At 35.7% G+C, this 14,501-nt stretch overlaps 1 protein-coding gene across 5 annotated transcripts in view; it reads right to left on the bottom strand.

Annotated features, from left to right (window-relative positions):
• Positions 1-741: 741 nt before the first annotated feature.
• CWC22 (CWC22 spliceosome associated protein homolog) overlaps positions 742-14,501 on the bottom strand; it is a 279,751-nt gene continuing 265,991 nt past the window's right edge. For all 5 annotated transcript variants that reach the window (XM_054829280.1, XM_054829282.1, XM_054829277.1 and 2 more), the window contains exons 15-20: positions 8,520-8,597; positions 7,244-7,396; positions 6,196-6,323; positions 5,182-5,283; positions 4,898-5,094; positions 742-1,578 (exon numbers count right to left, since the gene is read on the bottom strand). In XM_054829280.1, the coding sequence (XP_054685255.1) occupies positions 995-1,578; positions 4,898-5,094; positions 5,182-5,283; positions 6,196-6,323; positions 7,244-7,396; positions 8,520-8,597 (1,242 nt within the window). In that variant the 3' untranslated portion in view covers positions 742-994. The remainder of the gene's footprint in view (positions 1,579-4,897; positions 5,095-5,181; positions 5,284-6,195; positions 6,324-7,243; positions 7,397-8,519; positions 8,598-14,501) is intronic.

Below are 14,501 nucleotides of genomic sequence, written 5' to 3' on the forward strand. Positions count from 1 at the left end.
TGATTCATTACTCATGCAATGAATGTTGAGCTAGTTGCTTCAAATGACTCCAGGTAGAACAATTTTATATTAGAAACTGCTGCAGCAACTGATTTTTTTTTTTTTGCAAACTTTGTTTCCAATAAACCTGAGCACTTCAAGCCACGTAGTTCAAAACATCTAAAGCTTTGAAACTCCTCTTATTTCGATTTCTTGGGGGTTTTTTTATGTACTAGAAAAGATGTTCCACTTACTTTGTAGGACTAGAGTTGAAGTCTATTACTTAAAAATCAAATTCATAGTTGAAAAAAACCCAACTTTTTTTTTTCCTCCCATCTCTAAGATCAGAAGTGTAACTAGCTCAGGATGTTACAATATTAAAAAACATTGTGAAAAGTAACAGAACAAGTTGACACAGTTTCAAATGTGACATTTAAAACAGCAATATTGCTTTCCCAATTTTTAACTCTTGAAGAAAAAAATAAACTGAAGTATTTCCTGAAAATTTTGGCCAAACTTGCTTTCATGTTTGCAAAGCTGAAAGAATATACAGCTATAGAATGCCTGAAGTGCTCATGCTGACATTTGAAAATTTTTATAAAGTCTTCTCATTTAACATTTACATTGTAATTTGAAATTTTTACATTTATCACCCTAGCCTCAGTATCTGACCTACAATTAACAAGCAAAGTTAAAACCCAATGTTTTTTAGGCTACAAAGTTACAATTAAAATACTTGAAACTAAGTGACAAACACACCCATTTCGCTGAGATCTTAACAGTTTTATTCACAAAATAAACAGCTTTGCCTTTGCAAAAGAAGACTTTAACAGAAAGACTCAATGCAATAGTTATAAAAAAGTGGTACTGAAAATTTGAAAAAATCTGATAAAGTTTACAAATGCAAACTGTCACTTTGTACAAAATCTTTTTTTAAAGAAAGTTCAGTAATAGATTTTAAAACATGGTTTCAACAGCTCAGAAATGCACATTTATTTCAAACTCTGGTTAGGTATTACTTTCGTCTGTGTGGGGAATTCTCCCTTCGTCTGTCCTCCTTCTTTCTGGATTCTCTGTACTGGTCAGAATAACGGTTGTACTTCTCTCGGTATTTTTCTGAACCATTTCTGTATCGGTCTTCTTGGTCCTCCTCTCTCGGACTTGAATTATTATGGGCTCTCTCTCCAGATTTTGATCTTTCCCTTTTTCTACTGCGATGTCCATTATCTTTGGTCCAGTGTCTGTAACTTTCATCATCAGACAAAGAAGCTCTTCTCTCTGCTTTCTTCGGTTTTGAATTATCGTGTTTATTTTCTAGATCCTTACTTCTTTCATGGCTCCTGTCCTTTCCACTGTGGTAACTGTCTCTGCCATTGGACTCGTCTCTGTGATATTTTGATAGGTCATCTCTCCTCTGTGATTCTCTCACGTTTCGGTGATTTCTTTCTGATTTGCTCTCAGTATCACTCCTTTCCTCTTGCTGCCTCCTTCCCATTTTCTTTTCAAGTGATTTCCTTCTCCTTTCTTGTTTTTTCCCAGAAACTTTATCAGATTCTCTACTTTTCTTTTGCATTCTCTTTCTTTTGGCTTTAGGAACATCTGAAATTATAACAAATTATGGGAATAAGGTTGTATTTTAATTTATTACATCTAACTTGTTAGACTACATAGAAAGTTCTAAAGAGTTATTTTGTCAGAAAACTTTTGTGGGTCTGTATCCGGACAATTGTTACCCCCACCCTCAACTGAATGTCTCATGCAATGGGGGAAAATTCATCCGTTCTTGAATTGAGCAGGTACTGATTATTTTTAAATAAAAATTACGTTACAGGATTTTTATTTTACATAAAGAGAAATTCTCTGTAAGTGTGAACTGACTATCAAGCCCAAGACTAGTTTCCATTTTTCCTCTAACCTTCAATATTTCTCAGTAACTCCACTGTTTAACAACACTAGAACCTCATGTTAACAAAAAGCAAGGTCACAACACATCATCCCAAAACCTTAAGAGCATACAAACAGGAAATTAGGGATTAGCCTTCTGCATTTCATCCCATTTGCAATACCTACACATGTATGAAGAACATGATGCAGATTAAACCAAGAAACTTCTTCAGCTTACAAAAACCCAACAAACCTGCACTTGAACACAAAACATTACTAAGCAGTCATGCCAGTGTCAAAATAGAGTAACTCACTAAATGGGAAACTGATATAAGATCTGCAAACCTGTCGATCCAAGAATTTTTTGGTTATGTAAGATATGCTTTCATATTTGAAAAGATTTGAAATTCCACATACTGACAAAACTAATAACCTTGCTCCCCCCCGCCCCTTCCCAGTTAATTGCTTAAAAGGAAACAACTCAAATTTGTACAGATGTGGCTGTCACTTGAGTATGCATCAGCAGGACTTTTATCCCTTCCCTCTCTGCAAGTGATGCCTGACTTTTGAGAATCTCTACCCATTACCATGCTCTTGTTGACTCAATACAAAAGGACCAGGCATAGGCTGTAAAAGTCATATCAAAGCACTCTCACAAATATTTTTTTTTTTAAGAAAGATCACCTTTCCCAGACCATTCAGTCTCTTAAAATCATTTGCTTTTCCAATTACTTCCTGGAAAAGCTTATCAGTCAATGGAGATTAAAAGCAGCAGATGGGGAAAAAATCTCCAACACTATCCTCTGAGGAAACAGAGGCATGCTGAAATGGCTTGAGATAGTGGTACCACAGCAACATAACAATGGCTCTTTGGCTCATTTTCAGGAGAAATAGTGCCAGCTTTGTCAACAATTTAAGATTAAAACTTGTGTATTTCTAAATGCACAGTAGTGCTCATCTCAGTGGAAGAGGCCTTACTCTTCCTGTTTGCCCTTTATAAGGAACCTCTAGATTTCACTCGACAGTATTTACCAGTAAACACTGAAGTTATAGCCATTTAGAATAACCATCAATTCACCTTACTGTATGAACTATAGTATCATATCAGCTGTTTCTAATCACTTTTTGATAATATTACAGCCATAAACTGATGTATAGTACATCAAATATCTGTGTTCTACAGCAGCTGGTTAGTCTTATGTCTGACCTAAGGCTTCCTGGCATTCTGAAAAAAATGTGATGGTTGATCACTTCAGATAGATTTTAATACATTAAGTTTTTTAAACAGTATTTTCCCTATTATTTTACATCCACCAGAATGCAGAAAAAGACCTGAGAAAGTAAATACAAAGGAACAAGCTGCTTTGATAACAGACAAATTTCATCTTCTGCTGGTCCTGTTTTGGTTGGCATGACCTCTCCAGAGCACTGCTGAGCTAGGTGGTGAAGTTTCACACATTAACTGCCACTAAGACAGTGATCTCTAATTTAGCTCTATGCTCAATTTCTAATCAGCAGTTTTTCTATTTTCTCTTATATATTGCACTGTTGAAACACTGAAATACTGTAGCACATTCCTCTGAGAAATGGGTTTCGACTCTACCGAGTTATTTTAAAGATTTAAAAAGCTGCAAACACAGGAAGGCTTGGAGTTATAACCAGTAATGGACCTCAACCAAGTTTACCATTGAAGAATATAGCTGTATTTAAGTACACAAGAACTGAGGGGAGGGGGGAGGAGTGAAACCAGGCTGCAAAGATATCAAAATGCAAGTTTTAATGAACGTGTTCCTGAGTGGAGAAAGGACAAGTAGTAAAAGGGAAGGTCCTAAACTTACAAGACTAAAGTCTTCTTACTAGCAGACTGCAGACTCAGTTGGTTTGTCACTAAGGACTTACCTCTCTGGTTCCTACCAAGCAGCTCAGCAGAGCTGCAGCTGTCTATGCAGGAGCCATCTGGCTCTTTGCTGAACTAATGCCTCCTCTGACCCTGTTTAACTGTGCCCTCCTCCAGTGCTTTGTCGTCATTCATGCGATTAATGCGATGACACACAAGTCAGATGTTGTACAGTAAGATTGCAATGGAGAACAAAAATGCATTTCCAAAGCATGAGCGGTTCACGCCGCTTTTATTTTATTGATCAACATTTTCATTTCAAAGGCATGTGATAAATCAAATTAACTTTGAATCAGCAAGCTTCTGTACTATAAAAAAAAAGTCATGCTGTGTTATCACCTGCTCCAGTTATATGCAGTGGGGGAGACTGCACACACTAACTCATGCTAGCATGTACTTTATAGATTAAGCAATGTTTATGATGCTTCATGTCAAATAGAAGGTTCTACATCAGCAGGATGGTATTAAGATGCTAAATGCTAATTATAATGCATAAAACTACAAAAATACCAAGCTGTCAGCAAAAGCTAACTGTTCCTTGGAGATTTTTCTACAGACAAGAACCTTCACTATATCACTACACAACCTCTTCCTGAGGAAGAGGAATTAGAAATGGAGACTCAGAAGGACAGTAATTCAGCTAGAATGGAACAATGTTATTTCTGAACCATGAAGAGGCACATACTTACAGGGAAGGACACAAGTAGTATCAAGGTCACTCAGTCAAGCCAAGCAAAAAAAGAGCTGTAGACATCAGTCTCTACAGTTCACCAGGAAGCATCTCACAGAGATACTAAGAGAATGACTCTAAGCCCTCTGTCCTCCACTAAACGGAAGTGATAGTACTGCACAACAGGTATCGACTGTGTAAAAAAGTAATCTACAAAACAACACTCCTCAGATATTTAAGTCTCTAAAAATGGAACTCAAGTTTTTCTGAATTCTAAAATAAATTTCCATTAACAATATTTAGTATTTTAAAACTTGTAAGTTTTTAAAAAAATGACTAGTTTTTAAAGCAAAGAAACAAACACTGTCTATAGCCAGTTTTCCCCCAAAACAAGTATACATAGAAACAGAAATAAATAGGTGTATAAACAGAAGAGAAGTAAATATTTATATCCAGTGTTTAAGTACCTGAGTCACTGCTGTTGCCACTACTAGATGAGGAGTCACTGCTACTGGATGACTCTGAGCTACTACTGCTGCTGTCAGAATCAGAATCTGAAGAAGAATTTGTCTCTGAAGATGAAGAGGAATCTGATGACTCAACATCTTGTTTCTGTGTCATTATCATCTTTGGTGCATTTTTAAGATGTTCCCGTAATTCATCCCTAATTAACAAAAAAATACTTTATTTTTTTTTCAAGGGCGGGGGGGGGGGAGGAAAGTAAATATTGAATCAGAAAAGTGTTCCTCACGTTAGTCCTCCAAGGCCAATAGAAGTGAAGAAATTGATGGCAAAGCGAGTGTTTCTTGGATTATCCCGAGGCAACAATCCCTCAAAGAAAGGCTGCAATGTTCTGATGAAAACAAACATCTAAATTAAACATCATGCCATCTTAGCACTAGTTCTCATTGACATTAATAAACTGATAAAGAAACTGTATGGATCTCCATAGGACAGCAGAATTTTTCTCTTAATGCATTTTTCAATACTTTCATTGTTTATACCGTATGTGATCAAAATGCTATTTAAAAACTTGATCTTTTACGAAAACATAAGCTACTGTCAGATTATGACAACAGAAAGCCTGATGTTGGGAAGCCCTGAAGAGATTTGTGAAATCACAGTAGCCTGTGATAGCAAAGGATAATACTTGTTGACCAAGAAGTTCAAAGATCAAGGTACCTATACTGAAATCCCAAACAGTTTAAGTTCACACGAGCTAAAGCATCTACTAAATTCATCATACATAGAAGAAATCCCAATTTACAGGAAATAGCTCAAGCAACTGAAGTGAACATTGCCAGAATGCAATGCATTAAATCACATACAGGCTTAAAAGAATGTTATTTACACTATACTTAAGGATGAGCAACTAATCCTAGAAAAAATGGAATAGTTACGTGCTTTTTTCAAAGTTTTGTCAGAAAAAGAAGCCACAGTAACATTTATTGCAGAGCTATATAGCTGACAATATATAAAAACAGACTTGCACCTGGAAAAATTCTTATACAAGCTGAACTATCATTGGGAAAAAAAACCCAACATACAAACATCTTGCAAATGGTCGTGCACATACCTGAACCCAAATTGACGGTAACATACTCAACAGGACTCTCTGCAATGACTGAATCTACACATGAACTTATTCTTGAAGTACTGCAGCTACAGAACCGCAGTCTTAGTTGAACTTGAAAACGGAGTTATCTGTACTCTCAGATGAAGAAACTAATAAATTCACAGTTTTGAAAATAAAATTCGAACTTACTCATCTTTTAATCTTGCGTTTAGATTAGGAAGTCCCATATATTCACTGAGTTCCTGAAAGAATATTTTCACAAAAATTCTACTGGAGGATGTGGTAGTTTCTTCACTCAGTATTATACATTCAAGGACCTGAAAATATTTAGAAAAAACCCTTAAGTTTAAACATACATTTTTTTTATTTATCTTAAAAATGTGTGTCCTCCTGAAATAACTAATAAAGTCTGATTTTTTTTTTTAATTTTTTTTTCCCCCCAAGAACATAAACCCTGTAATTCCTCTTCAAGACTGTCTTTGTCAAAAATTCTTTTCTACCATCTGGGAGCAGTTTCTGATATTTATACTAGTAATTCTTTACGGATTTATTTTATACAGGAAAGCTTCATAAGATAAAATCAGGTGTGTGAACTTCTGGGAAGTTAAAAATTTGGGACTTAAGTTCTAAAGAGGTGAAATATTTGGACTGACTTGGGTGTGCCTGAAGAATGACAATTAGACTGGGATGTGAAACAAGAATAAAACAGTAGGAAGAGAGAAGTTACGTTGATACAAAAATATGACATTAAAATGAAGAAATAAGTATCTCAGAATGCAACAAGATTGCCTTTATTTATCTGGCACTTAAATCACAAAATGGCAGTATTTTTAAGTTCCTTATAATTATATAAAACTTTTAATTTCATATTTAAAGATAGTTTTAAAAGGTTTCTTTAGGCTTTTTAAACTGTTCTGCTATTTACATTACTGATTAAAAGTTCAAAATTCTAAAAAAATACATTTTAATCAATCGATTGCAGCTGAGCTCCACAAAACAGCACTTAAGTTAACAATACTTAAGAATGGAGGAGAGAGGACAATGATGCACAGGGGGCAGAAAGACATGAAGCAACACAGAATTGTTCAACAGTTGTCTGAGAAGATACCTAAAATAATCCAGTTTGCTACAAATACAAGTCGTTCCAAATTGTAGAATAAATACTAAAACTAATGTACTGAATACTGAGGATTAATCATTGGAAGAGAAATCTAGGACAATAGCCATTTTTACTTACACTCCAGGGAATTGAATCGGTGTACAGTAGATGAGCAAACATCTTGGCAACATTCCTCAGTTTGTTCGTTTCCAAACGATGAATGGTATCATACTGTTCTTTGAAAATAGCTTCAAAGGATTCCATATATTCTTTTTTTAACATGCAGAAACGCTGAGACAACATTGCACAATTTAAACCACCAGATTAAACAAAACATTAAACATGCAAATAACCTACATGTAAGTGACCTAATGGTGCAAATATTTACTGCAAGATTTTGATTTTAGGAGGAGAAAATACCTTCAAATGGATACATTTTATTGCTTTCAGCAGTTTGTCAGAACAAGAAACTTATCTGCATTGCAAATTAGTAATTATCAATTTTGAACTACAGCAAATTATTCAGCAATTTCTTTTACTTCCATACATCCAGTAGGGAATGTAACCTGATGTAACTCCATCAAATGTAACTTTTTTCATAACATCACTGACTATTTAAAATTAGAGAGGCAGCAGGGAACACAGAGCTAAGGTATTTTGGACATAAACATTCCAAAGAACATGGAAATTGACATTTATATGCTACTGAACACGTAGATTCATATAGTCAGTTACGAAGCACTAACTATTGGCAGAAGTATTTCCTCAAATACTGGATAAAGTATACAAATGGAAAAAAATCCCCACACTCCCTTTCAGCATAACTTGCTCCCTTGAGAAGACAAGTATTTTATCTTAACTAGTGAGATCTGTCAATATCATAGATAGGGAAAACTTCACTAAGAAATAACTGCAACTAAATTAGCAGTTAGTTATACAAAATCAAAGAGCTAGCTGTTTACTGAAAAACAAAGCAGCCCACCCACAACCCCAGGACAGTAAATATTCAGTCTTGTGCTCTAAATAAAACCTATTAAGTAGCGATGAACAAAGTAGTAAAGGACAGGAGTCTCCAAAATTAATCTTCAGCACTGTAAAAAGGTAACTCATAATACTTTTACCTCTTTTTAGTACCATTCCTTTGTCACTGATTATTGTTCTACCGTAATGAGAAAAGAGGGAGCCAAAAAAAGCAACAATATAAAGAGAAAATGAGTCCTCTCATTCTGCAGTCACTATGCTTACTACAATTAAAATGTTAATTCAATCAACTAATGCAATCAACTAATCAAACCATTTTCAGAATGATAGAAAGACTATTAGTTTTATTTATCCATTAAAATTTAAGTTTGACACACAAAAACCCCAATGAAATTATCTACCATAAAGTGCAAAATCTGAAAACAGCACTCACCCCTGCCAGTAACCCAAAGAACTTCTCATATGTTCTTTGCTGAGCACAACAGTCAAGTATCATATTGCAGAGTTCTTTCTAGTTTAAGAAAAAAAAATAATTGCCTAGGTAAATAATGTGTGGCAGCAAAAAACCATCATTACCAAATACCAAATTACATTGATGTGAGCTTTGAAACAAGGGCATTTACATAAAACTTCATTGGCAGTATCAGTAGTTTTCTGAGTTTATCATGTTTTAGAAATTATCTGGGGCATAAATATGAACTTTTGCCATTTAAATTTCTTCTTCTGCTCAAGCTAAAATTTATGAGTTAACACACTGTACATCTTGACTGACTTTACCAGAGTGCAAAAAAAGAGGCATAAGATTAAAAAGAGAAGGTTTGAGGTTTTGTTGTTGTTGTTGTTTTGCTTGTTGTTTTGTTTAAAATAGCTCCAATCCCTGCCTTTATAGAAAATGAAGATTCTTTGCAACTTCCAAATGTGAAAATCACATACAGACAAGCCATTTGGAAACTTAATTACAACATGCATGCTCAGCAGTGTATTTCCAAAATCAGAAATATCTGTAGATTTTGGTATATATTAATATTTTAATTATTCAGCCATCATTTTCACCACAAGCTTTGCTTACCATAAGCAAGCAGAAGGCAGTGTTTCACTGCAACTGCTTCACCAGACAGGCCTGAGGGTGACATTCAGAAAGACTAAACTCAGCTTGGGAGACCAATCTGCCTAGACTTCCTCTAAAACCAAGAGAGTGAGAGGAACGTTTCTAAAGAAGCTGTTTTAGGCTCATGTTGCAAGTCACCCTCTAGAACAGCATCTCTCCTCCCTGGCTAGGAAGGAGCAGAGGAAGCCTAGCCACATTAGTCTCCCAAAACTTTTGTGCATCCCCCATCGTTAACAGCCTGCTTTCCATTTTTCCACATCTCCCTGGTGGACAGGGATGTAAATACCAACTGCGGCAGTCCTGCAGAAGATGCTCTCCTACCATTGATACAAACTATCTAGACCAGTTAGAATCAGTCTTTTGGGAGTACAAGTTTTCTGGCTCCCTTTCTCCTTGTTCCCCAATACTATCACCCCAAGATCATTATCAAATCACCCTCTGGCAGCTACCACCTCCTGTTCTTTCACACACACCAAACCAAGAACCAGAAGGAAACACACGGGTGGATTCTGCTTTGTACCTCGCCCCTAGGAGCAGAGCAGAGAGCAGTGATCTAGGCAAGTAAGCATACATGAGCTTAAAAACAACTTACTCCTCTGACCTACTATGTAAATTACAGATTGTAATATAGCTATGAACTGGTTTAGGGCATGTTTTGAAACATTACTTAAGTGAAGCAAACACCTTTATATAAATTAAGAGTCATGAAACACACAGCACAAAACAGGACTGCAGTTTTTCCCATTAACTTATTATTATTTTCTTGTAAGACCAACTTCATAGCATAAACCAACTTATGACATTCCCAAATAGGTTTTCAGGTGTCAGTCATATATCTGTCACTGTTCGTTTAATTTCTCTTTAAACTAATAACACTCCCATTACAAAACATTGGATAATTTCAAGCATTTTGTCCTCTCTCTCACACCAGTTTACTGTACCATATACCAGATTTCATATCCTCCCACTTGTGCCATTCTGCCAAGCACCTATTTCAAAAGGAAAACTCTTGCCCGTCACAAAAACTCAGAACAAATAAAAAGCCAACCATGCTGAACAAGAAGAAAATACCCCCTCCAAATATTGAGGTAGTAATGTATGAAACATCCTTACAAATGTGTTTAAAGGCATTGTTTTCAACACTGTCACATCGTGTTAGTGTGATGTATTAAAACGTGTATTAACTTTTTATATTATTCCATTTTATAGTAATGCTGCAGTTAATCAGTTTTCAAACAATAAAAAGGGTAAAGTGCTGATGCCACTGCTAATAAAGTCAGCAAGACTTGAAAAACAAATTAGTTTTCTTCCTCATCTTAAATGCAATTACAACACTGGTATCCCCTGTGGTTTACAGTAATTAAATATTTTAACATTTTAATTAAATATTACAATGATTTCTAGGAGGGTATCTTGAATAATCACATGTATGAAAATAGATTTGCCCACAAAGACATTCTTGCTAGTGTTACCAAAACAACTCCAGGTTAGGTCTAGAGGAACTGCCTTCCAGATTAAAAATTAACAAACTTTCAAATGACTTAATTATTTTTTGAGAGATGCAACAAGTTCACATAATTCTAGCTTCATTTATAGCATTAAAGGTTAGTTAACTCATTTCCATGCTCCCAATGATAACACTTCTGGTGATGTTTATGGCAGGAAGAGCTTGTTTTTTAGTCCATCACTTGCTGTAAAGAACACAATGAATTTGTTTCCTGATTTTACAGGCAATTTATATACCATGTTGTTCCAACAGTTTTCGTACAATGCTCAACAAGTGATTATTCAGCTTAGTTAAGAAAGTATGTATAGCTACCCAATCATGAAGTAAAATGCCTTGAAAATATCTGACATCCCATACAGATGGTGAATGATCTTTTGTAAAGATCTTTAATTCATTATTGTATCATGGAAAAAACATGGCACTTCCCAAAACTGCTAAGACAGAAGATAAGGAGAAAGCTCCTTTAAATACACTGCTTTTCTTACAGTTCTGCCTAAACATTTCCTACTAGCTCTTACCCAAACAGGATAATGGTTTAGACAGACCATGGCTTAACCTAATATGGCAAGTATCAGGGTACATTTAGAGATGCTGAAGGATAAACTAGGAAGACACGAAAAATCGGACCTGCTTTTTTCCCCAGCTTTACCATTTTAAAAAACAGGCATACTCTGCCCACTCTGTATTCTCCCGGCTTCACACAAAGGCTACGCTCACTGCAGATAGCTGAGTTGCTTTAGCAGCTTCTTTCTCACTCCCTCCTGATCATGGGTTTATTTATACAGTTACTAGGTTCCCCCCCCCCCCCATTTCTTCTTCCCTTATTTTTTGCTATTTCTTTAATGTTTGCATTCAGCTAAGACTGCTATTTCGGAGCTGCCCCCCAAGAGCAACACATTTTCCACCTCCCCTCCCTTGCCAGCCATGCAGCTTTGGTCCATCCACAGCATACACAAGCTGAAGCAATCATGAGACATTCGCACCTAATGCAGCTCCTTAAAATAGAAAACTATCAATCCCAGCACTTGGTTTCTACAATCATACAAGGAACCAAGGGAATTGATTTGCTGGAAGCAAACACAGTAAAGGACATAGGTTGGTTTAAATCAATGTGAAATTAGAATTATATGAAATTTGTGCCTTGCATTTTATACATTTATACATACATACTGCTTTTACAGATGGTATGTTTTTCCTTTTTCCTCTCAGCTGAAGTGTATTTTACTTCCGCTTAATACCTTAGAGCTCTCTCTACTGCTGCATATTTCAATGTGTGTAACCATCATATGCACCTATTTTTTCCAGCATCTCTCCTCTTCTTCTTCTTTATTCGTAGAATTACCACTTCGAGCCACGGCTGGCAAAGCCATGGAAAGTGTTTCACTAGGCAGGTGGCTTCTGGGCAAACTATGTGCAATGTTTTTGACAGCTACTATACTGTCTCCAGGTCTGTCCTGTGTTTGGTCAGCTAACGGTCTCTCTCAAAATTTTACTGTCCCTTTATTTACCATTTTTTACCTCAGCTCGTTTTATGCTTAGAGCAATGTGTGCTTAAAGCTCAATACGGTTATCAAAAATCTTGCACAAATCAGACCTATAACATATAACACAGAAATCATTAACTGGATCTAAGGATAGATATATTTTTAATCATGCTGCTACAAGCCTGCAACACACGCACGCACGAGTCTGGTGAAATAACAAATTAAAGCCCCGCTGTATCCGCTTCCCTTCTACCTGAAGGCTACACATGCAACAATTTTAAATGATGTCACTGAGGTAATGTGAGGAATTCCATCTCCTTAGGTTAAATGCATACACACGTTTGGAAGATCAAAGTCCACCCAGAATTCTAGCTAATGCCTGTTATCAGTAACACACAAAAGAAAGCTGGAAAGGGACTGTTCACAAGGGCATGTAGCAATAGGACAAGGGGTAATGGCCTTAAGCTGAAGGAGGGGAGATCTATATTGTGAGGGTGGTGAGGCACTGGGACACATTGCCCAGAGAAGTTGTGCAAGTCCCCTCAAGGTTGGGTAGGGCTTTGGGCAACCTGGTCTAGTGGAGGGTATCCCTGCCCATGGCATGGAACTAGATGATCTTTTGAGATCCCTTCACACCCAAATCATTCTATGATTCTGTATGTATTCTATACCTTCATTCTGTAGACATCATCATGTACCACAACATATACAGGAAGGGCAATGTGCTTCCCAATTATATAATGAAACTGGCTATTTTTACCTCATTAGTATATTTAATGCCATAAAGATATGCAATTATAGAAAACTATCTTGTGCTTATTGGAAATATTTTAACATAAACATCACCTGTCACATTTATAGAATATATGCAGCCTATTTTCCAAAATACAATAAAGCTTTAAGCACTCAAGATAATTGAAAATTAGTCTTAGATTTTTTTTTTTAAATATTTTCTGGTAGCAAAAGAAAAAAAATTGGTAAGACCTGAAAAATTTAAACTCACTAAAACTTATGAGCATATGCTTAAAATAATCTTATCTAATAGATATCGTGTATTTAAGGGAGCACTTTTTAAAACATAACCTACCTTATTAACTGGAGAGAAAGAAGGTAAACTGATTCCACAAATGGGTCTTTCCAAATTTTACCTCAATATCCAGATTCTGCACCAATACATGCATTTCCTGATGTTCTGTATCTTCATGGATTACACTGATGTCACACAAATTAAAGCCACCGAAGCAGCAAGACCTTGTCTATCAAAGTTTCATATATCCTAGCTATAGAGCGCTCAGAAGCGGGGTGGGGTTTTTTTGACATTGTAGTCTTCTGAGGCTCCTACATTTATGAAAACCAGGTCTAAAATACTATGTAATCTGTAAAAGTTTTCATCAGTGTAAAATGACCAGACAGTAACATAACATAAACAAGTATACAAATCAACACTTTGACTTGAAAAATGTCAAAGTCAAATTTCTAGTGGGAGTGTGGACCTACTTCAAACTCAAGGCTACTGATAACACGAAGACCTTTGGAAGACTCTGCAGGAACAGACATCAGATTGCTTGTGATCTACACATCTCTGGCATCAAATATATTATTTCCATTTTAAAGATATTATTCACAAGCCGTATAAGCTAACCTCTGTATCTTATGTACTCAATAAACACCCTGTAAACTGATGGACTGTCAAAAATATTCCCAGGATCATAAAGGTCAAAAGAGCCAAACAGTTTAAGAAACTATGTCCTGTACATAAGGATTGGTTACTGCACCTTGGATTAAGAAACAGCTACAAGCACACACAGTCCTTTTCAACACAAAGGAAATCAGGCCGCGGGCCAGCTTTTCCAAAGTTTTGAAATATATTACAACATTCAGCTATAAATGTTTTTAAAGAATTAAGAATTTTTAAAAATTATGTATTACATAATATAAATTCTTATTTTACTGTTATTTATCATACTAAAACATCTGTAAATTAAGATAACTAATGTCTTGAGCCACACTGATGTTCAGATGAGCAATTTGAGAACAAGATCATTCTGATTTTGATGGAACTTGCAGATTTATGGCAATGTACTTGAAAAGAAGTACAGTTAAATTTAATAGGACAAGGGGTAATCTGAACTAAATGCTATGATAGCCCAGGCTAAAATAGTATATATACGATTCAGAAAATCAGATGTATCATGTCATTAGGCTCATACTTCCAGACATTAACAACAACAAAAGAAGCAGGGAAATAAAGGAAGTTTATGCATTAACAGTACTGTAATTAAGCATACTTTTATAACCTTAATGTCAGTTACTGCT

Source organism: Grus americana, chromosome 6, assembly GCF_028858705.1.
Source record: "Grus americana isolate bGruAme1 chromosome 6, bGruAme1.mat, whole genome shotgun sequence".
In the NCBI taxonomy this organism is placed as follows: Eukaryota; Metazoa; Chordata; class Aves; order Gruiformes; family Gruidae; genus Grus; species Grus americana.